The sequence below is a fragment of the Etheostoma cragini genome, chromosome 23 (genome assembly GCF_013103735.1).
Source record: "Etheostoma cragini isolate CJK2018 chromosome 23, CSU_Ecrag_1.0, whole genome shotgun sequence".
NCBI lineage: Eukaryota > Metazoa > Chordata > Actinopteri > Perciformes > Percidae > Etheostoma > Etheostoma cragini.
Genome location: NC_048429.1, coordinates 4,416,549 through 4,442,116, shown reverse-complemented (window position 1 = coordinate 4,442,116; position 25,568 = coordinate 4,416,549). Strand labels below are relative to the sequence as shown.

General features: G+C 39.9%; 2 protein-coding genes across 3 annotated transcripts in view; one reads left to right on the top strand and one right to left on the bottom strand.

Annotated features, from left to right (window-relative positions):
- Nucleotides 1-11,524, bottom strand: part of acss3 (acyl-CoA synthetase short chain family member 3) — a 43,731-nt gene extending 32,207 nt beyond the window's left edge. Inside the window, exons 1-8 of the mRNA XM_034863573.1 lie at nt 11,004-11,524; nt 7,886-8,030; nt 7,061-7,249; nt 5,516-5,650; nt 3,515-3,655; nt 2,730-2,810; nt 2,259-2,354; nt 485-636 (exon numbers count right to left, since the gene is read on the bottom strand). Of these exons, the coding sequence (XP_034719464.1) occupies nt 485-636; nt 2,259-2,354; nt 2,730-2,810; nt 3,515-3,655; nt 5,516-5,650; nt 7,061-7,249; nt 7,886-8,030; nt 11,004-11,329 (1,265 nt within the window). The 5' untranslated portion in view covers nt 11,330-11,524. The remainder of the gene's footprint in view (nt 1-484; nt 637-2,258; nt 2,355-2,729; nt 2,811-3,514; nt 3,656-5,515; nt 5,651-7,060; nt 7,250-7,885; nt 8,031-11,003) is intronic.
- Nucleotides 11,525-16,420: 4,896 nt separating this feature from the next.
- Nucleotides 16,421-25,568, top strand: part of lin7a (lin-7 homolog A (C. elegans)) — a 31,433-nt gene continuing 22,285 nt past the window's right edge. For both annotated transcript variants that reach the window (XM_034863597.1, XM_034863598.1), the window contains exon 1: nt 16,421-16,555. In XM_034863597.1, the coding sequence (XP_034719488.1) occupies nt 16,519-16,555 (37 nt within the window). In that variant the 5' untranslated portion in view covers nt 16,421-16,518. The remainder of the gene's footprint in view (nt 16,556-25,568) is intronic.

Genomic DNA, 25,568 nt, shown 5'->3' with positions numbered 1-25,568 from the left:
TATATATATGTATATATATATATATATATATATATCTTTCCTTGGGTTATTTATGCAGATTTATACAATTTTTGACCTGGAGTGCCCAAACTTTTGAGCCCCAATGTATATGAGGTGTTTTTTAGCTTCTCTTATATTCAATCTCCATTGAAAACAACCACTTAAATAATTCTAATAATATAAGTATATTATTCAATCGTGTAGTTTGTAGTGTTGGAAAATAGTGATCAATTGCCTTCATAAGTTTTCCTAGCCTATGGTAAAAACTCCAAATTTGCTTTTTACAATTACAATCCCATAATATCAGCAAATATTCACCGTTGAGATACTGAAACCAACAAATGTTGCTTTAAAAGATGGTTTCAATTATCATCAATCAACTTGTGTTGATTTAATATATTGATCAACCGTTAATTACAGAATAATCAACAGTTTGTTTAGTCTTGGTCAACAATTTCCTGTTGTGTGAAGTGCTGCTGTCTACCTGGACAGGGGGTATCTTTTCCCAATTGCAGCATGGTGGTCCTGCTGGCGAATGGCTCGGATGGCGGTGGGTGCTGTGAACAAGGAAGTGGCGCCGTGTTCAGAGAGGACACGGAAGAAAGCCCCAGAGTCTGGAGTGCCCACAGGTTTACCCTGTAAAACAAACAATATAGCAAAAACGGTTTAGTATACAAACTGTAACATGAATGCAGGCATGTGAATCATATGACGGACAGCTAACAGAGAAAATACATAGATTATTGTGGAAGCTCAAAAAACCTCCCAGCAGTATTTCTTTAATGTTACACAGAGTAAAAACCCACTTCAACTGGGAACTACAAAACATGAATATTCATAGAGCAGCTATTTGAACTGGAGGGGCTTCTGCCTTCCAGACAGATGGGCCCAGAAATCCACGGATTTAGTATTGTTTGTCAGGAAGAAAAGACAGACAAAAGAAGCCCGCAGGCAAATTATTCCAACAGCAATACTCACTGTGGTTCTGGTCAACTTGTCTGTCCCTAAAGTGAGAAGACTACTGCAGATTAATGAGGATGGTAAACAGCAGGAGTGAGTTCTGGGTGTCATTTTGGTTCTGAATAAATATTTGTGCCTGTGTATTGATTAGAGGAAAGACAAAAAGTTGGCAGCATCATGCCTGAAGAGAGACGGGCTGTTACCCCAAGAGCCATGTGAGACAAACCACCATGGCTGGACTCAAACATTGATTTGAGGAAGGCAGATTAATTTAATTGCCCAGCAATTCTGCTTCCTAAAGGTGAGAGAAAGTCTAAGTGCTAATGTAATGAGTGTCCCTCAACAGATAAACATCCCTCTTAGGCCTGGTCTACAGATTTTGTGACATGCTAATAACCCTCCACATAATAAATACCTCGCATTGAAAGATTGTCCTCCACTAGCCAATGGATAGTGGACTCACAAAGCAAAACCCAATTACCTATAATAATCGGGTATCAATTGGCTGTCCAAAATAATACAAATATTTCATTAACGCTTGTTTATTCCTTAACCATTTATCTTTAAAAGGTTCCCTTGACAAAAAGCTAATGGTACGTTTACACTGGATTATTTTTTATTATTGCATAAAATAAGCTCTGTGGCAAACAAAAGTTTATATACTTGCATGTTTTGTTCAACATGATAATCTTCACAAATGAACTCCACTTCTATGATTTTGAAGCGTAAATACAATCGCCAGGAGTAAAAAGCTAACGTTAGGCTATAAACAAACTACACCACGTCGCCAATGTTCAATTTCAGTATGATAACCAACTTTGAAATACTGCTTTTGCACTACTGCTAAAGACTCTTTTCAATACAGTTGCTTTTAAAACATTACACTCTTTCACCAGAGTGATTCCGCGAGCTGACATGTATTTTTACCGCCAGTGTGGGAGGTCATAAACTGCATGTGCACAATGACTGGCATTAGTCTAGAAAAAAGAAAAGTAGTAAAAAACTAGAGTAGAGAGAGCTGCAGTCTCTTGACAATGGACTGTAGCAGCCAGAGTCAAACATGGCAACAGGGTAAAACAGAGTCCCAGTCCACATAAACCGGAGTCCTTAACCAAATATGGATGCATTCAGCTTGCAGAGCCAATAAAGGCAGATATTCAGCGGACATTAAAACCTGACTCGTACAGCTTTGTAAGTTGTACAACTCAGTGTTTATTGCACATTTTCTGATATTTCTCGTTGTTTGCAATACTGCTGTTGTTAGTTTAAGATATTAAACCTTGTCTACGGGGACATACCTCATAGAGAACAGTGCTGTTACCATGGAGCAGAGGACCATAGCAGATGTATGAATGGCCGACCACCCAGCCGAGGTCTGACGCTGCCCACCAAACCTGCAACAGGTTAAAAAAAGAAAAAAAAGAAAAGTGAAATGTGTACAGATACTGTGGTTTCAATTTGTCAAACAACAAAGTGCATTGATTGTTGCTTATTTACTGAAGAGAATTCTGTGAACACTCTTTCAATTCTCTTTTAAAAATATAATACTTGGGATAATTGATGGCACTTTAAATGTAAATCTAATATATACTGTTGTACAAATGATGTAAATGAAAAGAAAACACAAGTAATATTACTTATTAAAGATACCATAAATATTAAATGCTGATTGAGTCCTCTTTCAAGTACAGAACAATCTCCATGCTGACTGCATGCTCTTTGTTCTCAAACACAGCTCTAACTCAGAAGACACTGATTTATTGCCTTACATCTCCAGGACTGAGTCCATAAATATTTGACATGGTCCATTTCAGCATCACAGCATAGCCTGCAGTGTCTCGCACAACACCCTGGGGGACGAGATAAGAAAAACATCAGACTAGTGACAGGTATTGCACTAGGCGCGGAGACAGACGTTGAATATTAATCTAAACACAGCCGCTGAGCCATGCTGTAGTGAAGGGGATGGTATTTTGTTTTTAAATGACTACTTCTCAAACTGACTCACATTTTTGGCTTTTAGGAGTTAACATTGCTGTGTAAATATTTTTTATACCTTCAAGTCCTCATGTCTCAAATTACAGAGATTTTCTCAAACTTATGGTCTCCCTACGGCAATAACCGGGATAGTCACAGTAACTCACATAGAAAAAAAACTAGCAATAATGCCACCATTAAGCTCAGGAACTAGCCAGCAGGTAGACAATTGTATATCATCTGTTGGTCAAAGACAAAATGATGCTATTTGAAAGGAAAGAAACTTCCTGCAGGCAATTCCTCCAGCATGAGCTCCAGCTCCAGCTGTGGAAATGCTCCGTCTTATTTATGTCACGGTGATGGTGTTTGGATTGGGCCTGGATTGTTTTGCAGAGTCAAAGAGCAGATGAGTCACACAAAAGCTCTATACAGAACTGAGAGCATTTTAAAAAACGGGGCCAAACGTAAATCCTATAACTCGTTTTACATGACAGTGTATGTTTGGAGGACATCTCTAAACCAACAATCAGGTGTGGATTTCCACCTGCTGCAGATCACAACCCTGTTATGTCCATACCTTTGGTGTTCCAGTGGTCCCGGATGTGTAGAGGACGTAGAGGGGGTGGTTGGAGGGAACAGAAACACAGTCATGCGGCCGAGCTGTGGCCATCTCTTCCTCCCAGTCCAGACCCAACTCCGGTATCATTGGTATTTTTTCCTAAAAAAAAAAAAAAAAAAATACTAAATTTCATTCTTAAAAAAACTGCTATAAACTGTTTTAAGTGAAGATTGTGCTGCTCTATAGCGTTAAATCTCTGGGTGTTCAAAAACTATGACTTATTGACTCAGGTGGTTAGATTTGTGTTGGGGGGGGGGGGTGTAGACACAAAAACTCACTACTACTTGCTTGCTTTACAAGTGAATCAGAGTATACAGTTTCACTTCAAGTAAAATAAATATAGATTTTACATAGACCCCCATCAGTCCTAATCCCTTGAAGTCACCAATAGGGGTAATTTCAGGTCAAAGATTAATGCCCCTTACATATCCAGCTTCTTCTGACGTTTGTCTCATTTCAAATCTCTTTGATACTTTAATTTCATTAACATTTAAATCCTCCCAGGAGGCTAAAATCAAGGTTCCGATCATTTCTTTCTTAGGTTCTCAGAGAAGGAGCTCAAGACTAAGACATCATTGAATATCACACAGGCTCTCGAGGCAGAGGACAGACAGCCCATTAGATCCTCCAGCTGTCTGAAATACATCCCTTTTTTTACTTGCTTTATTCAAAGCCAAGCAACAGTAAAACATAGCTGATCCAACAAGGCTTTCATGCTGGAAGCCGTGTTCACAGAACCACAATGTCTTGCTCACTGAATGCGGTAATGGATGAAGCAGCCGCAACCACCTTTTAAGTGGTGCTTCATATAATTTCAAAAGAGTGATTTTTTTTGCAGAATTTCCTGTGAAAACTATTGACAACTTTCATTATGGATACATGTACACCATGTATTTCTTTTCCAAGCAAATGCAACAATCTCTTAATTCAACAGATCATTCACTGATAGATAACACTAGAGAATACATCCAGATCAAATCCATTGTGTACTGTTAATTTAAGAACAGCGAGTCAAACAGAGGTACATGGTGTAACTGATAACAAATTTGAACTGAGACATGGTGGCCAGAAAAACGATTTGTGAAGAATAATAGCAACACTGTGCAATCAATTTCCAGAAAAATCCATATTTCTAGGCCTATATTTAGGCCTTCACAATTGTGGAATATTCATTGCATACGTGAACCATGACAAAACAAAACAAATTGGCGTTACCAAACAGATTTATTCTTGCACCTATAGCACATTATGCATCACCACAAGCCTGCAAACATAGAGGCTTCAATAAAGAGAAAGGAGAGCATCGCAGCGCTTTAAAACCTATTTTTTACCACCTATGTTTAAAACTAACAGAAGAAAGTAGTAGCGTGTGTGATGCAGTCGGCTTGTAAAAATTAAATGACAATCAAAGTCATTAAAATTTTTTAAAAATCAAAATTACAATTCAAAATTATTTGAAAATTAAATTGTGAACAGGGTGAATAGAGATCGCAATTATTATAACGATTAATTGTGCAGGCCTTTCTATATTGCATAATTATGTGTTGCACTGTATAACCATTCAGTCCTGCTCAGCCTGCTTCTAATCTGGAACTGTGACAGGCACCAACCTCCATTCCTCAGCTGCAAACACACATTACACAATTTTTCCACTTTCTTTTATCTACTTAAACCAGGGATACTTCATTTCATCTTTTGACACGGGTTTTGGCAATAATCCTTTAAAATATTACGCTTTGAATTTAGTTGATTAAAAACTTTATTATATCTTAAAAACACTGGAACCACCAGGCTTGGGAAAAGCTTTTCTCCCAACAGCAGCTTTACAGTGACTAAAGTAATCAGGTGTACATATGGCTGCCATATGTCAGATACTTTTATATTGTGTCACAAAGAAAGCAGGTTTCGAAACGACACCACATTGCCATATTAAGCTTTATGACGCTTTGTGATTCTTACCATGTTGGGCCTGTTGTAGATGAGGACTTTAGAAGGCCTATAAGTGCTCAGCTCCAGGGCCTTCTTCACCAGGGGGATGTACTCCACTCTTCTGCCTGGCTCGATGCCAAATGAAGCTGTAACCATCAGCTTGGGCTGAGAAATAAAGAAATCAGGGGAGAATGTCATTGTGAAAAAATGTCAAGAACTTACAGCATCACGTTTATGTGGCTATATGGGAAACAGAATCTAGTACTCCCATCATACCTAGCTTGAATACTGGTTTAGCTGCATTTTTAACCGGTATTCATGATATGAGTCTGTTGCCTATTGCAACCCTTCAGTCACCGCCAAATTCAGTTCACATAAACCATTTTAACACGTGTGTGAAACCACGTGTGTGATAATAATTATATATTAAATAACAGGATTAAAACACCTGAAGTGTTCCTACAGGTTTTATTTCCTGTAACCTTTTAGATTTTAAAGTTTGATGCACATACGCCACAACTTTGAAGGAGAGGGCCCCTAAATGGGACACTCAGTTGTAGCTTTTTTTTCACCCCCAGTAGTCGTTGCAATGTCTACAGAGAAGCTAAAGATCTTTCACTTGCCTCTTGTCTGCTTTACTGATGAATTGCAAAGGAAAATTAATTTCTATAAAGCATGTTGTTGTTCATTATGTATGTAGATCCTATCACCTATTCATCTGAAAATAACTGAGTCAACAATACCTCAATATTAAGTGTCTTCTAGTGAGTTCCTCAACAGTAAGAGTTTAAACATTGGATTTAAGTAGCTGGGGGAAAAAGGTAATAATACTGTATTTCCTTATATGTGCATATAAACACAACAGGGAAAAGAGATCATGCTCTCCACAGTCTCTATCAACACGTCAGACTGGTCCAATAATTCTTCCAGTGCCCTGTTAAATATATCCGGGCAAATTGTATTGACACGTTATTATGGAACCTACGCAACTTCCAGGCAAGACCTGTCCTTCAATACCATTCACACACTCCTATTGGCCAAGCGTACATGCAAGGGAACAGAACCAGATTTGTTCAGGTCCTAACCCCTAAGCAGTCCGCTTTCCTAACCTTTATCGGGCCGCTTCGTAGGGCGGGACTTGCCTAGAAGTTGCATGGGATTCATTAAAACGCTGTGTTGCCATCATTCTTTATTTTATGGCTGCGAGAGAGAAAAAAGGCAAGCCAAGTGCTTTCCACTCTGAATGATTCATTTTGAGGTTATAAAAACAAGGAAGCCTCAGGCACCTCTAGGGCTTTCATTGATTTGGATATATTGTGCAGGTGTAATGGTGCACATTACTAAAAGCATATGAAAATGCAAATTGGAAAAAAGTATTAGTTGCAGCAATGTTTTTGCCCTGCTTCCTATAAGCACATAAAAAGAACAGAGTCATCACCTCACCCTCCCACCAGTTTTTAATGAGTGGTCAAGGTACTAAAGAGTGCCACTGAATTAATAAAGATTGTAGACCTGTTGTCATGGCTCATGAAAAGATATATATCAACCACAATATGAATAACAAGATTGTCTAACCTTGGCATGATCAATGCGGACAGAAAGCTCTTTGGAAGCGAAGCCTCCAAAGATGAGGCTGTGGGGGGCACCGATCCGGGCACAGGCCAACATGGCGAACATGGCCTGTGGCACCATAGGCATGTAGATGACTACCAGATCTCCTTTCTGTACCCCATACTTCGCGAAGACGCCTGCTAACCTGGACACCTAGATCAAAACACAGAGCAGGTAATTCAGAGAACTTAATATTAACATGCATTTAGCTAGGTTTCTCTTTCAAATATCCTTTTTAGATTTTGTTCATGGCTACTATAACATACCAACATAAACAAGTGATGGTAACAGAGACCAGCTGTGGATGTGGGTTTGTTCTTTGGATATTGTGCATGGTGTTTGAGTTATAATTCCAAAACATGTTACGTATTGCCTTCAATTGGACATAATCTGACAAATGAAATAACTCTTTTTGTAAATTAAAATAAATCAAATTAATTGAAGTGTCTTTTTGCCCTGGGGCAAAGACCGGTGAATTTCACATTTTCATTATAGTACATGTTATTGCGTCATAATTGAGATGAAGCATCTGCCCAAATGTCTATCAAGTTAACAAATTCCCTTTCTTGTCGCAGCCTGGACAGAAAATCTTGGCCAGCTGTCTCAGTTAATGGATAGAAAATGTTTTTATCATCATGGTAACAGGGATGCTCAAAATTCAACTAAAGGTTACTTGCATGTCCCACAATTCATTTCTTCAACAGTCCTGGCTATGTAGATCAGCTGTTTACGCTGTTGAGTTCTGTGACTTCTGCCTTTAATAATACCATTTCTAATAATACTATTTACCTGGTCCTGAAGTTCCCTGAAAGTGATGATCTGTTTAGTTCCAGTCACTGGGCTGTCATAAATGATGGCAGGCTGCTCTCCACGGCCGCTCTCTACATGACGATCCACAGCATTGTAGCACATGTTCAACTTCCCTCCAACAAACCTGACAGAGACCAACACAATCAACCAACAGGCAACAATGTTTAAAAATCAGATATAGACAACATATGGTTTTAAACATTTACAGTAAATATGCTGTAAGTTTGTAAATATGCAACTAAAATCCATTTAGGTGGAAAAAAATAGGCCACCGCCTCAAACAACTTATTTCTATATTGTTCTGAAGTGCAGTTTTTGGGCTGGTAGGGACACAGCTTGAACTTCAAGCTTAAACATGGGCAATTGCTTTCGCCAGCAGAACACATATCAATGCACTTGATAAAGCGACAGTTTCAATTCATTCTGGTCGTGTGCATATGGATAAAGAACAGGAAGCAGGCTGAGCAGATGGTGTCTGGAATCTGCTGTTTTGGAAGCCAGGGAGACACGTGGCATTTTAACATAACTGTACCAGATTCAGGCAGCTCTGGCTCTTTCTACCAGACTACATGGGATATTTGACAACCCCACACATCAAATACACAAACAAGAAAAAAAACCTTTTCAAGTTCCCATTATTCTCAACGTGTGTGCATTTTAAACACATTTGCTTGGTAAATTTACCCACAAAAACAGAACTTGTATCCATCATAATGTACTTGGACTTCAAATACAAGAACTTCAATTATTTTAAAGTAATATTTGAAACTTGTATAAAGTGTAACGTTAGCCCCAGTTCATGCCTGATGAGCCTTTTCTGAGTTAGAGAGAGAAAGAGAGAGAGGCTGAAGATCCAATGGACAATTAACCCTTGTGTTGTCTACCCATCAAAACTGAAAATCAACCCTTTTGTTGACACTTTTTAATCAATGCTTTTAACTTTTTCTTACGTTTATCCCTTTTTCCAACAATTTTTACAAAGTTTGTCACTTTTTTTTATGTTTTCAACACTACGTAACACTAACTTATTAACTTCATTTTTACATTTTTGTGGAATTTATGGTCAATTACCCTCATTTATAGGAAATTACATCTAAGGTTTGAGTTAAAAAAGCAGAAATTAGGAATTATTTAGACTAAAAATTAAAGGAATGTATGGTGATGGATAACCACAGATGTCAACTTTTACTCAAAACAATTTCAAAACCACTTCAATTCTTTTTTCAAATGCTATAAAATTGAGTAAGAAACCCCCAAATTAATGAAATTAGAGATCTGTACTTGCCAAAGAACGTTGAGTGGAATCAATCATGTTATTTGGGGTAGTTAAAAAGAACATTGATATAGGAAAATGGGTCAATTTGATCCGAGGACAACATGAGGGTTAACAAAAGGTTTTAGGAAACAGCATGATGAAGTTGATATGACAAAGACAACATGAGGGTTAACACAAGGTTTAATGAAACAGCATGATGAAGTTAATGTGACAAATATTATTACGACATAAAACATGTTAACACTGCAGCTGAGAGCGGACTTGATCCATGCTTCTCCCTGATGGAGTCACATTAGATCAGTCCTGGATATTTCTAAAATCACACACACATTGATTCCCTGCACCTGGGAGCGGTTCCTTTTCACCTGGTGTATTTAAACCCATTCTCATTGGAAGGTTGTTGGCATGGTAACATGTTGAGGGCATCTCAGTGTCTGTCTTTGCTGCCTGAGAAAAGTATGGGTCAAACCACTAACATGCACATTGGGGATTCCTCCCGGAGACAGATCAAAAGCTATCATGTAAATAAGAAAATCTAACAAAAATACAGTTAATCACCCTCCGCTGCAATTCTCCACGTCTCTCTCTCTCTGTGTCCGTCTCTTCTCTCACCCCCAACCAGTCAAGGCAGACCCTGAGCCGTGGTTCTGCTCGAGGTTTCCACCTCTTAAAAGGAAGGAAGTTTAAAAGAGTTTTTCTCTTTTATGAAAAGCGCAGAGACATAACTGTTGTTGTGATTTGGCGCTATATAAATAAAATTGAATTGAAAATGAATCATTATTCTATAGTCTTAGCCTAGTCTAAGACACTAGGGGGTCGGAGACAGAAGGTTACTTCCTGCTGTGAAGAAAAAGGCTTCTTTCTATATGTTAAATGCCAGACTTGACCTGATCAATTATTTACAGTCAAAGGAACAGAGGGGGAAGCTGAGAGACAAGAGGGCCGGTCTTGACCTCCTCACAGAGATGAAGAATAAGAGAATGCATATTTTTTCTAACTTGGCTGCAGCCTACTTAAATACATTTTTCTCAAAACATTGTTTTTAACTTTTTTTAAAGTCCAAACTAGCAATACTTTATTCAATGACAAATACAAGACACAGACAGGAAGTCGTTTACTAACTATATTTGAAGACATTTCAAACATCCTCTACCCAAAAGTAAGAAAGGAATCCTTATTTTTACCCAGCAAAAAGATACAAAGCCAAACAAAGATGGCAGCCAGTATGCTTATTATAATGATAGCTTGTCTTGTAAGACTCGCAACCGTCAATGTTTTGTTTTAATTTCATAAATCACTTTTTTTTCCGTTACTTAATATTTACAATTATAATTTTCTTCTTACTTCTAACAAAGCAAATGAGAAATAGCACTTCGGCTGCATTGAATAAAATGTATCCAGACCTAGTTGCATGTGTGGTAGGTGACTGTAATGCACCTTTAAGACACTTTGCCAACCGCCATTTAAACTTTAAAAGAAAAATAAACTACATGTAATTGTTTTTATTCCAGTCTGAATTAGATGGAAACATGTCTGCATTTTCCCCACAATTGAAATGTAGTTTTTGCAGAATGGCAGATATTTATTTTAAGTGTAATCAAATGAATCAACAAAACAAGTGCGCAACATGTATGGCACAATGGGGCTGGGAGAATTGAACCCAAATCATGGAATCGGACTTTTTAGGAGATAGGTTGGAGTAAAGTGCCATATTATAAGCAAACGTGTTTTCTTTGGATGTATTTATACACATCTTATATAGAAGTGTTGCATAAACAATGTTCACTGCTGTGTTGTTCGATTGTAACATTGACAACCTACCAGTTTGGAAACACTGGATCCTCAACGTGCAAAGTTCTACTCCACGGCTCAAACCAGTTTATATCCTGTCCCACCTCGCCCCAGAATTCCTCGGGGTTGTCCCTGGCTGAGGCGAAGGCTCGGTTGTACGCCGTGTCGGATGCATAGTTTCTGCTGCACTGCAGGGCGAAATGCTTCTGGATGTCTGCAGACGCATGCGATCCTGCTTGTCTTACGCCACGTTGTTTTGCTGCGGACACAGCCCGCACTGTTTTCCAGAGTGTCCTCTCGCGTTCAACAGCCACGCAGTGGTTCAGGCGCACTAGATGTTTTATTTGAAAGTGCATTGCTGCTGTAGTTATTGTTATTTTTAAAAGGTAAACTTCCCCGCGTTTCTCCTGCTCCCGAGTGTTTTCCTGCAGGTGAAGAACCCGCTTCTACGATTCAATTCTGAGCGACGTCATCCGGGGTCACGTAAAGGGAGGGAAGCCTCCTTAGAGAAAGCCACAATACCCTCGAGGAAGGCGCACCATGAACTGGATGTAGTTGATGCAGGAGGAGCTTGGACACTGGGACACAATAAAAACACATAACTGGCCCTACTAGGCCTACATACAATGTCAATCGTACAAAATATGTATACAAAGATATGTGGGAGATGCTTTGAAATAATGTTTAGGCCTACATTTTGTTATTTTGGGGCTGGGACATAGGCATGAAATGAATATTACAGTTTTAGCCCCACGATCACCAAGAAAGTTCAGAAAGGGCTATTTAGCCTGTGGCATGTCTTTTAATGTACAAAACAAGGCGAAATCATTGGTATTTACTTGTGAACTGAGTTGAAGCTCATTTCCATCACAAATCAATTTGTTTGCTATAGATGGGGCATTAATGTTAAACTCTCAGGGTCCTCAGGGTGGCATCCATAACCCAGCTCCTATTAACAATGCAGAGACCTCCGCTTGAACTGACCAGGGAATGCATTTAAGGGCTTGTTTGAGGATATTTATGAACATAACTGGGTTTGTTTTGTAAAGATTATAATTAAATAAGCTGAGTCACTTGTTTAGGGTGTCATCACAGCAGCAGCTTGTGCAGTCCTGTCACCCGACACGGGCTGCAGCAGCACTGTGTCCTCTCAGATGGTGTTGCGTAGTCCACATGTCTTTTCTTCACTGCCATCATCCATGCTGCTGGTAAATACCCATAATCCAGCTGACCCCCTGGAAATATCCCACGCAAACAAGTGCCCCTGGTTGAGTAACTCATCCATCTGATATTTCAGGCCCTCTGTTTCTATTTATACATGCAGAGCAGTGTTTTCCACAGTTCTGGAAACATCATGCACTTTCCCAGAAACCCTTTGTGTTGCCTTGCAGTTATTCCATTTCTTACCAAACGTTAAAATGAAATTGGATGAACAACTTGGAATTTTTACAGTGGTTTGCAGCGGATTATTTGTCCCAAGTGACAGACAAGATGTATGTTTTGTAAACACAGCACCTATTCAAACCTTTTTTGCCAACAGAACATTACATTCTAAATTAATGATGGTCTTCTTAAATCCATCACATCCCTGTCTTATCCTGTGGCTATAACCTGTGTTGGTATTTTACCTCATATTGATTCAAATCACATTTCAACAGAGCATAAGTTACAATCTATATTCATTTTGAACTATAATCAAACTTTGACAGGGAAAGAATGCCTCCCCTCTCCTCTCATGCTGTAATTTGTCCAGCCGAAAGGTCTCGGTAAATCACTTCTCCCCCTGGCACCGCCATAAGTCTTTTTATAACAGTGCAGATGCTATTGACAGAATGCATATCATTTTAATAGTCTTTGGCAACAGACATGCACACTGAGCACTTACTAATACCTCCTTGCAAAGCCTAAACCGGAATCCAAGATTCACAGGAGAGCATTATGGCCCCTCCATCTTGCTCTCTTCTCTGATTTGAGATTTTTTGTGTGTGAATCTTTTGAATCAGGAATCAGACATCTGCTCTTCAGAAACAGCAGGAGGAAAATTACAAGAGTTTTTCTACAAATGATTAATCTCCAAGGAGTGTTTTTTTTTACCATTTATAATGGAATTGGTTTGAAAATAACGACTGCCGTTTTACATGTGGAACGGGTTGGCAGAAAGGCTTGGCACTGATTTCAGTTGACATTATTCAGAGTTTAGAATAACTGTTATGGCATTACTTACTTGCATTAAACATGCAAAATACGAGGAACACATTGTCATTTGGTGATGTAAGTCCGGGTAAAAGCCATTATCCTTATTGATTGTTCCCTCATTGAAGGCAGTCCCATGTCAAAGTGTCCTTGGGCAAGACACTGAACCCTGAGTTGCCCCCGATGCTGCACCTTGGGAGTGTGGATGTGTGTGAGTGTTCATCTGATGAGCAGGTGGCACCTTGTACGGCAGCCTCGGCCTCAGTGTATAAATGTGTGTGAATGGTGAACGGCTCCTGTACTGTGTAAAAAAACTCTTTAAGTTGTCTGTAAGACTAGAAAAGCGCTATATAAGAACAGTGCATTTACTGTTACACTGATTGGAGAACCTAGTACATGTTCTTTTGATGGTGGGGGAAACCGGAGCACCCGGAGGAAACCCACACAAACATAAGGAGAACATACAAACTCCACACAGAAAGGCCTAGAACAATCTGGATTCGAACCCTGCTGTGAGGCTACAGCGCTAATCCTTGGGCCACCATGCTGCAATCAATCATGAATGAATTTCCCAATTTCATGTTGTGTAATAATGTGACAATAGGGATAATATACTCCCATTAGCTTTCTTCTCAAGTGTAATGAACTGGTGAGTGCAACAAAGTGAACCAGTGTGCAATGTCATGACTTTAATTATGTATTATTTCCATTTGACAGAGAGTGGGAGCTCTTTTCCCCCGAAGGGTGCGTCAGACTGTAGCCTAACGGTTGGTGTTAGAGGTTAAAATCCCATGGCAAAAGCATGACATGTGGAAACCAGTGTCGCAGGTTCTCCATTAAACCTCAAGGGTCCCTTGAGCAAGACATTTAACCTCAAAGTTGCTCCAGTTACAAATGATAAAAGTCTGTAACTATAGGGAACAGTTTCAAGACAGATGATATTGTCTGGAAAGGTAAGACAATATCATCATGGAGCTACTTCCCTCAGTCGTTCCCATAGAGAAAATGATTTTTTATATTATTTGTTGTGGCGATTTGCCTTGTTAGAAAAGAAATACAATTTTTGGAATGTCTATCAGTATACCTCCCTCTTGTCAACATTGCAATCCACTTTCATTACCTATCAGCAGTTGCCCAATGAAGCTTGATAATAATCAAGAGAGCAGCCTGTCACAGTGTGCAGGAAAACCATAACACAAACTATTACATAAATACATCATTTTTGGAGATTTGATCAGGTCACCAGGACATTTAATCATTCCCCCCCCCAGTGGTCTCGAGCTTCACATCTAATCATTAACAAGAAACAAACAAGCATAATTCCTGAAATGAGTAACTATTTCTTCAATGACCTGTTGAGTTTGTTTTGCACCGACTGTATTGGTGCCTACAAACTCTCTAACACTGTTTTGAGCTTTGATCTGATGGGCAAATATACTTTAGTCCAATCCTCTATATTTGCATCTCCTCTGGTGGGAGAGGAGACCTTTCAGAAATCCATTCACTTGCAGAGTTAAAGGGCTTTAAGAGCGCTGCAGCATAATCCCACCTCTTAAAAAAAAAAAGCAGAACTGTATTCCAGCCCATATGGGTGAGAGCCTGTAATCTCTCTGTGCCCTCTTTCCGTGCGCTGTGTATAAGCCCTCACCCTCTCCAACCATCCGTCCAGCCTTCCACTTACAACCAGTTTACATCTGCGTGCAGCTGGGTGGAACCGTGGATGGCTGGAATTCACCAGCACATATGGACTGTGTGATTAGGTTTGGTAACAAATCAAAAACAGAGCACATTACAATGACAGAATATTACCTGAAATGCATAAAAATGATGAAAATTAAATCTGAAATCAGCGGAAATACATCAATGTGACATTTTAAAATGTCATTCTTGGACACGTTGCATAGCTGCCAGATTGACGTAAAGTGAGGCTGAGTTTGAGATAATTGTTTCTCAAATGGGTTTAAAGTGATTTTTTTTTCTAGAGAGCAAGATAAATGAGATTTATATGATTTCAGTGTGTGTATGAAACTGTGGATACCCCCCCCCCCCCCAGCTAGAGATTTGCTACTTGTTTTTGTTGAGCATTGCTTCTGTCGAGTACAATGACTGGCCAGGTATGAGATATTCCACGGCAGCAGGCACCATTAGGCAGCAGATCTACAGTAGATGAAGAGAGTCAGGGGTTTGGCTCCGTTCTGTGGGAGCACATAAACGTGAGGATTAATCCTTAAGCCCTCCAACGAAGGTTCACTACCATCATTTAGTCCTTATCAGACTGCAGGCAGTGCATGTAGCCAAGGGAGCAGATAACAGACAGCATGGCTCAGTGATTCACCATAAACCTTAATGGAGAGCAAGCACGGCTGAAATCAACTGATCTCTGAAGTACAATTTATGAGTGGATCATACACGGCTAAGCATTTACACATGCAGGCACAGAGACACACATCATTTAGAGACTAAGAGTGTGCAAACCAGCAGGGGCGTCACACTGGGGGTGAAAGGGGGACTGAGTATGAGGGCCCAAAACAAATGCCTTTCTTAAGGGCCCAGAATTTTGTGCTACACCCTTGCAAATCAGGTCCACTGGTTGACTTCTGTGAACAATGATTTGGGGTTTTGTTCATCAGAGAGAACAGTTGTCCTAAATGCTTCTCTGATTAAGGAGATACACTATATGGCCAAAAGTACTCACAAATGCACACACTTTTGCGTACTTCCTGCAGCAAGATCTTATGGTAAGCCTGACACCAGAAGAGTGGATGCTGTAATAGCAGCATATTAATGTCCATGATTTTGTAACTAAAAGTTCAGCAAACACATGTGGGTGCGAGTCCACACAATTTGTACCAGTGTCTTTTTGGCAATGTAGTGTGCTGGTCATACATCTGTCTCCTGAGCAGATATGTGCCTTTGATTCAGGTTTTTATAGTCGTTGACATCCACTCAAATACTCACACGTCACTTTTAGAAGCACATTTAATTAAGTGAAGAGTGTTGGAAATCAAATTATTAAAACGTGTGAAACAACCAGTAGTTAATGGTTTAACTGATAATTTCACTTGAGGATATTGTGGCAGATTGCATGTCAAGAAAATCTTTGACAAGGTATCATATATATTTTTATAGGAGGCTAACAGTCATGTCAAGATGGATTGTAAGAAAAGCTGCAGTTCTTGTGCAAACAAGGCCGGGTCATGAGGATGGAGGTAGATTAATCCCCCTCCCAACCACTCCCAACATCCCCTCATCTCTGTCTCTCTCTCTCTCCCTCTCTCTCTCTCTCTCTCTCTCTCTCTCTCTGTGTGATGCTGCAGCTCCTGTAGTCTCCAGTCTCCAGTAAACAGCAGTCATGGCGACAGTGGTCCAACCGCTCTCTCTGGATCGAGGTAAGGCGCTCGGAGCTTTGCGATTACTGCTTGTCATGTGAGGTTTTTTTTTTATTTTTTTTTTAACTTAGGCAAGGAACTGGCAACCCGGGGTAGATCCAGATGTTTGTGCCGGACGCAGATTTCCTACAGATTGTTTATACAGGTCGTTATTGCCAGGCAATATGAGCGCGAGCAATTCTAAATGAAAACGTTCCCAGCCTGTCCGTTCCGTGCGTGTATTTTGCAGAAAGGAGCGCTCGTTTCCTCCAATAAATCCTAGCTGGGTCTTCTATGGTCACACGCATTAATTCACCATCATTCATTTGACAGATGGACACCCTTACATAGCGTTTTGTTCATTCCCATCTTTATTATGTAACCTCCTTGGTAATATTATCCCGTTACAGCTCGGTTTTTGCTCTCATCTGCTCTCATTAAACCGCAGAGGAACTGAAGCACTTTGACACGAACATCTACTTTGTGATGTAGGAGACAACTTTTGTATTTGAATTGGGCAGGTGCAAGCCAGGAATATGTACAGGACGTAGGCTAGTTGTTGTCTTTTTGCACTTGTTGGAAGCATACAGTATGCAATCACATTGCAATGAAAGCCTAATGTTAAATAGAGATGGTATTTCTCAGCCTGTTTTGCTGATGCCCTACAGGTAGTGTTTAAGAGCTTGGATGACGTATGTAATTGTAGACCATGGGACCTAAACACTTATTAGTGCATCCCCTGACCTCATTGAAAATGTAAAGTAGTAATGCCTCTCAGATCAATTTTGCTTAATTGACATTTGTTTTATTTCCCTCCTTAAAGAAAACAACAATACATTTTAAGTCTCTTTAGTGGTAATACCACCGGGAGATTTTATACAGATTTTAAGTACAAACTGTTATTTATACATGCCTGAGAAACTCACTGACTTTATTTGTGAAAGAAAGAAATCCTAGCCCAATGCGTACCTCCTGGTGTAATGTACAGTAATATTGCACAAGCCTTGCATGGGAAAAAGCTGCTGTCAAATATAGAGAAAGGAGAGCTATTTCCTCTGTGCCGAGTAAAGCTACCATCAGCTCCCCAGTCACTTTCAAGCCACAGGAGATGACTATAAATACACTTTATCGGATGGGAGCATAAATAATTATGCACATATTAATCTGACTGGTGTCACTTGTTATGTGGAATCCAAGTAATTAGCCACAATTGATCATTTTCTGCCATTAGAATTCAATTTACTTTTTCTTCCATGTGCTCAATTCCAATTTGTTCTTCACTAAAGTGTAATGCTTGTAGGCAGTCAAGCTTGACTGATGCACAATCTGCTGGATGCAGAAGTCCTATACCATGCAGAGTTAATGAAATTAGTCTAAGATTGCACCAGGCAAACAGATACACAATACATCCCACTCCTTTCTCACCACTCCTATAGAATTATAGAAAGCTTAGCTTTAGTGATAACTTTCAAACACTGGGGCTATAAGGGGAATGTCTTCCATCTTGGTAAAATGTCAAGATTCTGCCTTATCTGATTAAAGTCAGGGGAGGGGGGCTGATCCATATTTGCATGCTGTGACTTGAATTCGACCAGTCAGCGGCTGGCAGCTGTAATGGCAGGAGCAGTCATATTGATAGTTTCACATAGGAGTCGTCAGAGAGAGAGAGAGAGAGAGAGAGAGAGAGAGAGAGAGAGAGAGAGAGAGAGAGAGAGAGAGAGAGAGAGAGAGAGAGAGAGAGAGAGAGAGAGAGAGAGAGAGAGAGAGAGAGAAAGAAGTAACTTACAGTCTCTCTTGTTTTAAGCTGCTGCCACTTTGAGAAAACACTATAATTGCTAATGAAAAGGTAGTCCTGTCTCGTTGGGGAGTACTCTTTGTAGCTGCTGAGTTGCTGAGTTTTTTAAACCCACACAGGGAGAAAACAGGTTTAAGTCCAGAACTCCCACTTGGCTTGTTTGGTCACATCAGGATGAAAAGATCTTACATCATCAGCCTTCCTGTTATTGTCGGAGGAAATGACCGCGATGAGCAAACAACAGACCCCTATATCAAGAACTTCCTGAATATTTTATCAAAACCAGTCTGCATTCTCTGTCGAGCTGGCATTTGACTACAAATAGGGAAGTCTCAGAAATGTCAGCCTGATATGAAACAGTGAGAGCAGAGGTCACCGTGGGTGTATCTCAGTTCACGATCAAGGAATTTTGTCAGAAACGTATAGAGAATGAGTAACACTAGTTTTGCAACCATTTGCCAGAAGAAAGATTGTCTGTGTGCAATAATTGCAAGTTGTATTAACAAAACTACACTAAAAGTCTAAGTCTAAACACCAGCATGTAACGTGCTCTGAATAACAAATGCCTACATACTGATGTTTAGCAGGTACAATACTCACCATGTTCAACATCTTATTTTAGCACCAAATACAAAGTGCAGCTGAGGCTGATGAAAACGTGATTAGTTCTGCTGGTTTTTGTTCACAAATCAAAGTTATTGGACAATTGAAATTTTGATCAGATGATAAAAGGTCAAAAGTTAAGGAACAGTCAAAGTTATTTGACATGCCAATGAATTAGTTAAGTTGAGATGTTTCAGTCTAAATATAAAATGATGGACCGACCGACACCCTTGGTATCACGCAGCTAGCATGGCTAAAACATCAAACTCACTCTAAAAGAGAATTGACTGTACTGTGAAGGAAATGCATGACCTATATTAGCAGCTGATGTATATTACAACTACGTGCACATCTACGTGCACATCTACATCTCATAGTTGAAGACTTATAGTGCATAGACAGTGTCTGATTAAAAGACAACGGCACTCTTAGTATTATCAACCTGTTCAGGATTATCTATAGTACTTGTGCTTTAGTTAGCGACTTCCACAATTTCCCAGAATGATCTTTGATAACCCCAAACATGCAGCAGTGAACTTTTTGAATTCATCTGTTGGTTATGTAGGTAGAAAGAGAGAGCGATAGAACCTTGGGAAAGGCATAAAAGCAGGATTTTCAATTTGAGAAAAGGTGGGTTATACTCTTTAATGCAACCTTTTGTAGCTCATATTCTATTTATTCTATATTATTTGAAGGATCATATTCTAGTCGGTAGAGGCTAGTTTCTCTGTTGAAAGTGGTTTCTCTACACACAATACCTCCCTGTGAGTCTGTCTAGAAAGAGCTCTTTTAAGTATTTTGATTTTCCTCCCTGTGTGTCAAGGTTTGGTGAGTGTGTGTACAGTTTTAGTATACTATCTTCATATACTGTGGGGAATATCTCCAGCACGCTAATGCCCCAGTCCTTGTTTTCCCTTTTAGAGATCATGGCGAGTTCACTGATTTGACGGCAGACCTTATTTCCCTTCACATGCTCTCAGTCCCACCAACGATTTGAAAGATTAGAAGGTTGCTGAGAAGCTGACGTCCCTCATAGCTGTTGGTATTCCAAGCCACCGTCTTTAAAAACAGAAATAAAGGTTATTTTCTAATTAAACTGGAGGCATACTTGGCAGCAGAGCTGCAAAGGTCACCAATGATATCCAGGTCAAAGTGGAGGTGGCAGATGGCAAGGCCGTTTTAGGACATTGTATTCTATCACGCAGATAGAATCTCTCAGGGTCCAAAGGTGGGAGTGGAGTCCGAGGAATGTCATCTAAGCTGAATATGAAAAGAGGATCTTCATTTGTAAGAGATTTAATCCCGACGGCATGGTGTAATGAGCTCAGCCTCTGATCTTGGCGTTTATTTACATTGTTTTTTCAAAATGACACTTCTAAATACAGAAAATGTATTACGCCCAGTTCTGCCACTGTTATGAACTGACTCCACACATAACACCCCTGGATAGGATAAAAAAAAAAAGAAGTAGTTTTTCATTGTTTGCATTTCTTTAAACTGATCACAATTGTCTTTGGCGTCACTAAGCTCTTGTCACAAAGATGCTACAATGGCAAAGTGGTCTCGGAAAGGAACTTGTTATGGTGGAACATTGGCAGCCCTCACAAGAAAACGCCACATAAAATAGTAATCGAAGGTAACTGTTCACACAGTACAGTAACGGGAGCTATTTAAGTTAGCTGGATACATGGTTAAACTTGTGCAATTGGTCCCAAAACGTCCCAGCTCGGAGGTTCTGGGTGCTGGTTGCTAAACACAAAGAAAGCAGAACTATCCGGTAATTGAACCGCCATCGGTTCCAGACTATGACTTGACTAAATGTAGCAGAATACTGGCACGCTGCCCAGCAGCATGTTGTGGAGCCTTGTCAAACCCTGAAGCCTTTATTACACATCACTGTGGCTTTGTTCAGCTTTGTGCCACTTCTCTAATCAGAAAATGATGAGGATGACCTTTTTTTAGTCAGCCTGAGAAAGGGGTTTTCTATACAGTGCATTCCTCCCTGGGAGGCTGTTGAACATCACTTCAAATTGGCAACTCCAGAAAGAAGCCCTCGCTCCTTCAAGTACGGCAGCTCCTTTTAGTTTTCTTTCCAGTGTGTCAAGGTTTGGGCACTCAAACAATCACTGCACAGTTTATAGCCTACTGTCTTAATATACTGAAGGGAATGTCTGCAGCACTCTAATGCCCCTGTCCTTGTTTTTCCTCTGAGAGATCATGGCGAGTTCACTGATTTGACGGCAGACCTTATTCCCATCACATGCTCTCAGTCACACCAGCGATTTGAAAGATTAGAGGGTTGCTGACAAGCTAACGTCACCCCTTAGCTGTTGAAATTTCATGTCCTTTGAATATAGAAATAAAGGTTCTCATAGTAACTGTCTCAAGGGACACGGTCCAGTAATTAGCGAGGATGAAGAAGACATTAAGTGCGATGTTTTCGGTCTTTGGTCTCACCACAGGCTCCCACAAGAAGCCATTAGCCCTCTAGGAGGGATTTATTTGTCGTGCTTCAAAGAGGTTGGTCGCACTAGGGCAAATTTGAGCTAATTCTCTTGGCATGAGACTTGTTTGGTAAAACTCTGCCATGCCAATTTGCTCATTCAGTGTGTGATTATTTCAGTGTTTATGGTTGGAATTTACAGCAGAGTTGCCAAGGTCAAAGTGGCGGTGGCAGATGGCAAGGCCTTCTCAGGACAAATTATTCCAGCATGTTTGACATCCCTTATAGCATCTCTCGGGCTATGAAGGTAGAAGTGGAGTCAGAGGAAGGTCATCTAAGCAGAATTTAAAATTTGAGGATCTTCAGTTTTCAGAGATTGAATCACAACAGCGTGGTTTAATGAGCTCAGCCTTCGATCGAGGCAAGCTTCTTTACATCACGGCAGTTTTGCCAAAATGACATTTTAAGTACTGAAAATGAGCAACGCTCAGTTCTGCCACTGTTATAAATTGACTAAATATACGATCACATCCCCACAACAGTTTGCCTAGTCGAGTGCTGAAACCTTCATTACGAGTCACTGTGGTTTTGTTCAGCTCTGTGCTTTTTTTTCTAATCAGAAAATGGTGAGGATGACCTTTTTTAGTCAGCGTGATGCAGTGACGGACTGGGAACAAAAATCGGCCCTGGCATTTCCAGGTTCTTCTTCTTCCTCATATTCTTCACTGTCCTGTCTCTCTCCCTGGTGGGCTGGCACAGATGTGTCGCTAACATTAGTGCTAGCAGGATTAGCACTAGTGCTAGCTGAAGCTGCACTTGATTTTAAAAACAAATCAGTCAGTTTGCAAATAAGAAGCCACTCTGCAGGCAGATAAAGGCAAGAAAAGCCTTTCATGGCATCTGAAAAGCTGTGCTCAGCCTCAAAAAGTGCAAAGGTGGAAGAAGACCTCAGGAAAGTAAATCATTTTGGGAGCTGTGTGTGTGAATCTGTGTGTGTGTGTGTGTGTGTGTACACAGATAATTATTGCGTGATGATGAAGTAAGCAAAGCACATGTCTCTTTGTGGCTTCATTATAATTGGTAAAGCTATATAAGGGACCACTGTTCATTATGTGACTGATTATGTAAGAAAACTTATTCAGTACTTTACATTACTATTAAGAGGAAAAATACTCCATTGGAAGCTCTAAAACTGTTATGATCCATCTATGACTATGCGTTCCTTTTCAGGAATTAAATTGTATTCTTTGTTAACTGGTCCTTATTCTGTTTTTCTTAATATTTTTAGATTTCTATTTCAAAGTCTTTCTACAGCCACCAGCATGCATTCAATCCAAGCAGCAGGTATCTGTAATAGCCAAGAACATTTTTGCACCAGTTGTTTAAAACGTTTAGTAATCTTTTAACAGAAATCCAAATTGTTAGGGTCCATTGACTGTGTAGCTAGCTCACCCCTCACTCTCATCTGTGTTGTAATTATATCTTTAAGTTGATGTCATGACATCATGTTTATCGTTCAGGTGATTACATTTTTCATTTAATGAAAACTGTTGCTAGGCGACCGACAACACAAATAATGGATATTGTATTCGCACTCATCTTGCAAAAAGTGTAGTCCTTGATGCATTCTTTCAGTACCTTGCAGTTTGATGTGAAAAAGAAAAGGAAACGTTTAGGAAGATTTCCCTGTTGTTTAATTCTGTGTAAAGCACTAGAACACCTTTGACTCATATGAGAGCATAGGAGTGGAGGAAAGAGCCAACAGTAAAGATCTGTTGGACCCAAAAAAGCACAGGTTTCTGTATGACTTAAATGCTACATTTCACAGTAGTGAACAAAATAAGGATCGTATCATCAACACATGATGGAAACTTTGCTCCAAGCAAGTATTAGTGAGGTCTTGACAGTTAGGTAATTCAAGAAAACTTGCATTGAACTTATCTCATTTAATCATGAAGTATCACTAATGAGAAGGCCATCATCCTAAGTATAGCAGTGGGAAATTAACTGCTGACAGGATCTCTGCCGGTGTCATCACTCCGCCTAATATAGCAGTAGTACATTACACCGTAACTCTATCTTGATGTTGCATGCACACAAGTTTTTCTGACTTGTGTCTTAACTCCACACAGACATCAAAAGATATCCTCTGTAATTATAAGTCACCATTCTCCTGTGCACATTGCAATAGTTTAGTTTTTTTCCAAAGCTTTTTCTGCAAGATAATGAGAGACTTCTGTCACCCTTAGTAAAAAAAGAAATTCTCATTTAGAGACAAGCAACATGAGCTCCATTTTCTCTTCCTTTGGAGAATAATCTGTCAAACTACAGAGTGAGAGAATGACCTAATTGCATGCAGTCTGCTTCAGATATGCTAAATCTGGCAGACCTGTCAACGTGGCGATTGAGCATATAGTTTCCTTTGAGGAGGATTAAAAAAAAGTGTACAGATGTTGCACACATCTGGACCCACTGAATCCCCTCGAGCACGATACTTCGGGTCTCTGGGTTGAGTCAAAACAGCACAACAAGGCGTTTGAGGGCTCAACTTGATTTCCCTTCACTGTATTTTCAGTGAAACAGATTTGGTCAGGATGTCTGAGTCCAGTGATGGCAGAATTGTTCAAATAGTTCATGTAGCAACTTAGTAAGACAGACTCAAATGCACAATTGAGGCAAACAAGGTTTACTGTGTGTCCATGCTTAAAAACAGGGGTTGGTAATAGGACAAAAAGGGCAATAATAAAAAGCCAGAAAGCTAAGACTGAGTGCACAACAGGCGATCTGGTGGAGAACTGAGAGAAAGGGTCAGGTATATATACTGAGGGGTTGATGAGACTGTTGGGAAGCGCGCTGCAGCTGGGTGTGGCAGTGGATGGATGATGAGAAGTGAGAAATGCTTACACCAACTGCAGGGCAAGGATGGATAACTCTGGAATGGCATGAGGATCAGCAGCTGGCAGATCATATACAGAATTTAAAGGGGCATAATCAATATGTTTTATTGTTTATGTGTATGACATGCAGCGTTTAAACTTTTCAGCTTGTTGTTTTGGTTTTATGGTCCACAACTTTTTAATTTTACTCACAGCAAAAAACAAATCTAAAAAACTCTAAAAAACCGACCTGGCAAAATTTGGGACTCGCTGCTGAACATAGTGGAGCATTTAGCAGCAAAGTGACAGATATTTCCCTCAGGAGCCGCTGGAGATCCAAAACAGAGCTAAACGAGAGGGAATATTGAATTCACATTCTGCAGGTGGACTGAGACACAACTCCAAGTGAATGCTAATGTTGCTCGGTGTCCTGGATGTGTCAATAGGAAACTGGATGCTAACAAGTTTCCATATGAACTCAATAATATAGTACTAATAATAGTATTGTTGCATAATTTCACTGCTGTGAGGTGGGCAGACAATCAGTTATACGTGCTTAAGCAATAGTACATGTGGTGCTGGGCAACATGGTTGAAATATAATGTTATGATGTTAACACTTCTTGTTGACTTTCCATGTAATCTCAAACAATACAAGACCAGCTCGCCCCCCCAACCTTTTGCAATGGTAGTTCTTGAGTGGAGACAAATCTGAATAACCAGTTTGAATGAAAAATCCCATTTTTTCTGATTGAGGCAGCCCACAAAAAACTGACTGGGCTGTCCAATTTCAGTTTGTGGGTTGGTATGCACTTCAGATGGACCCAAATATACAAGCACTGAAAAAGTGAAAAAGAATGAAAAAGTACCATATTTACAACTGAAATGTAGAGGAGAAGCATAAAGAGACATAATATGAAAGTGTTTCTGTATATACAATGCCTGTATAACCCCTGGGGAATTCAATAGAAATGCATGGCTTGAAATACACTTTGTTATTTATTTATGTCAAAATTGTGTTGCATCCACCGGGGTTCATGCATGTTGTGATTGCATAGCAGGGTTGGTTAGTCACGGTTGGGATCGTATTTCATGTATAACCCTCCAGCTGAAGTTATTCATAGACTGTGCATATAATAGGAACACCATGTGGGTGTTGTTGAGCACATACTTGTAGAATGTTATCTTCAACTATGCTTCATTTGTTCTATCAGCCTCTTTTCTCCGCTGAAGCTATAAGGTGACGTATGTTTGGTCTTTCAGCATGTCAGTGTTATTAGAGTGCAAAGGGACTCTCAGGAGATTTATTTTCCGCACT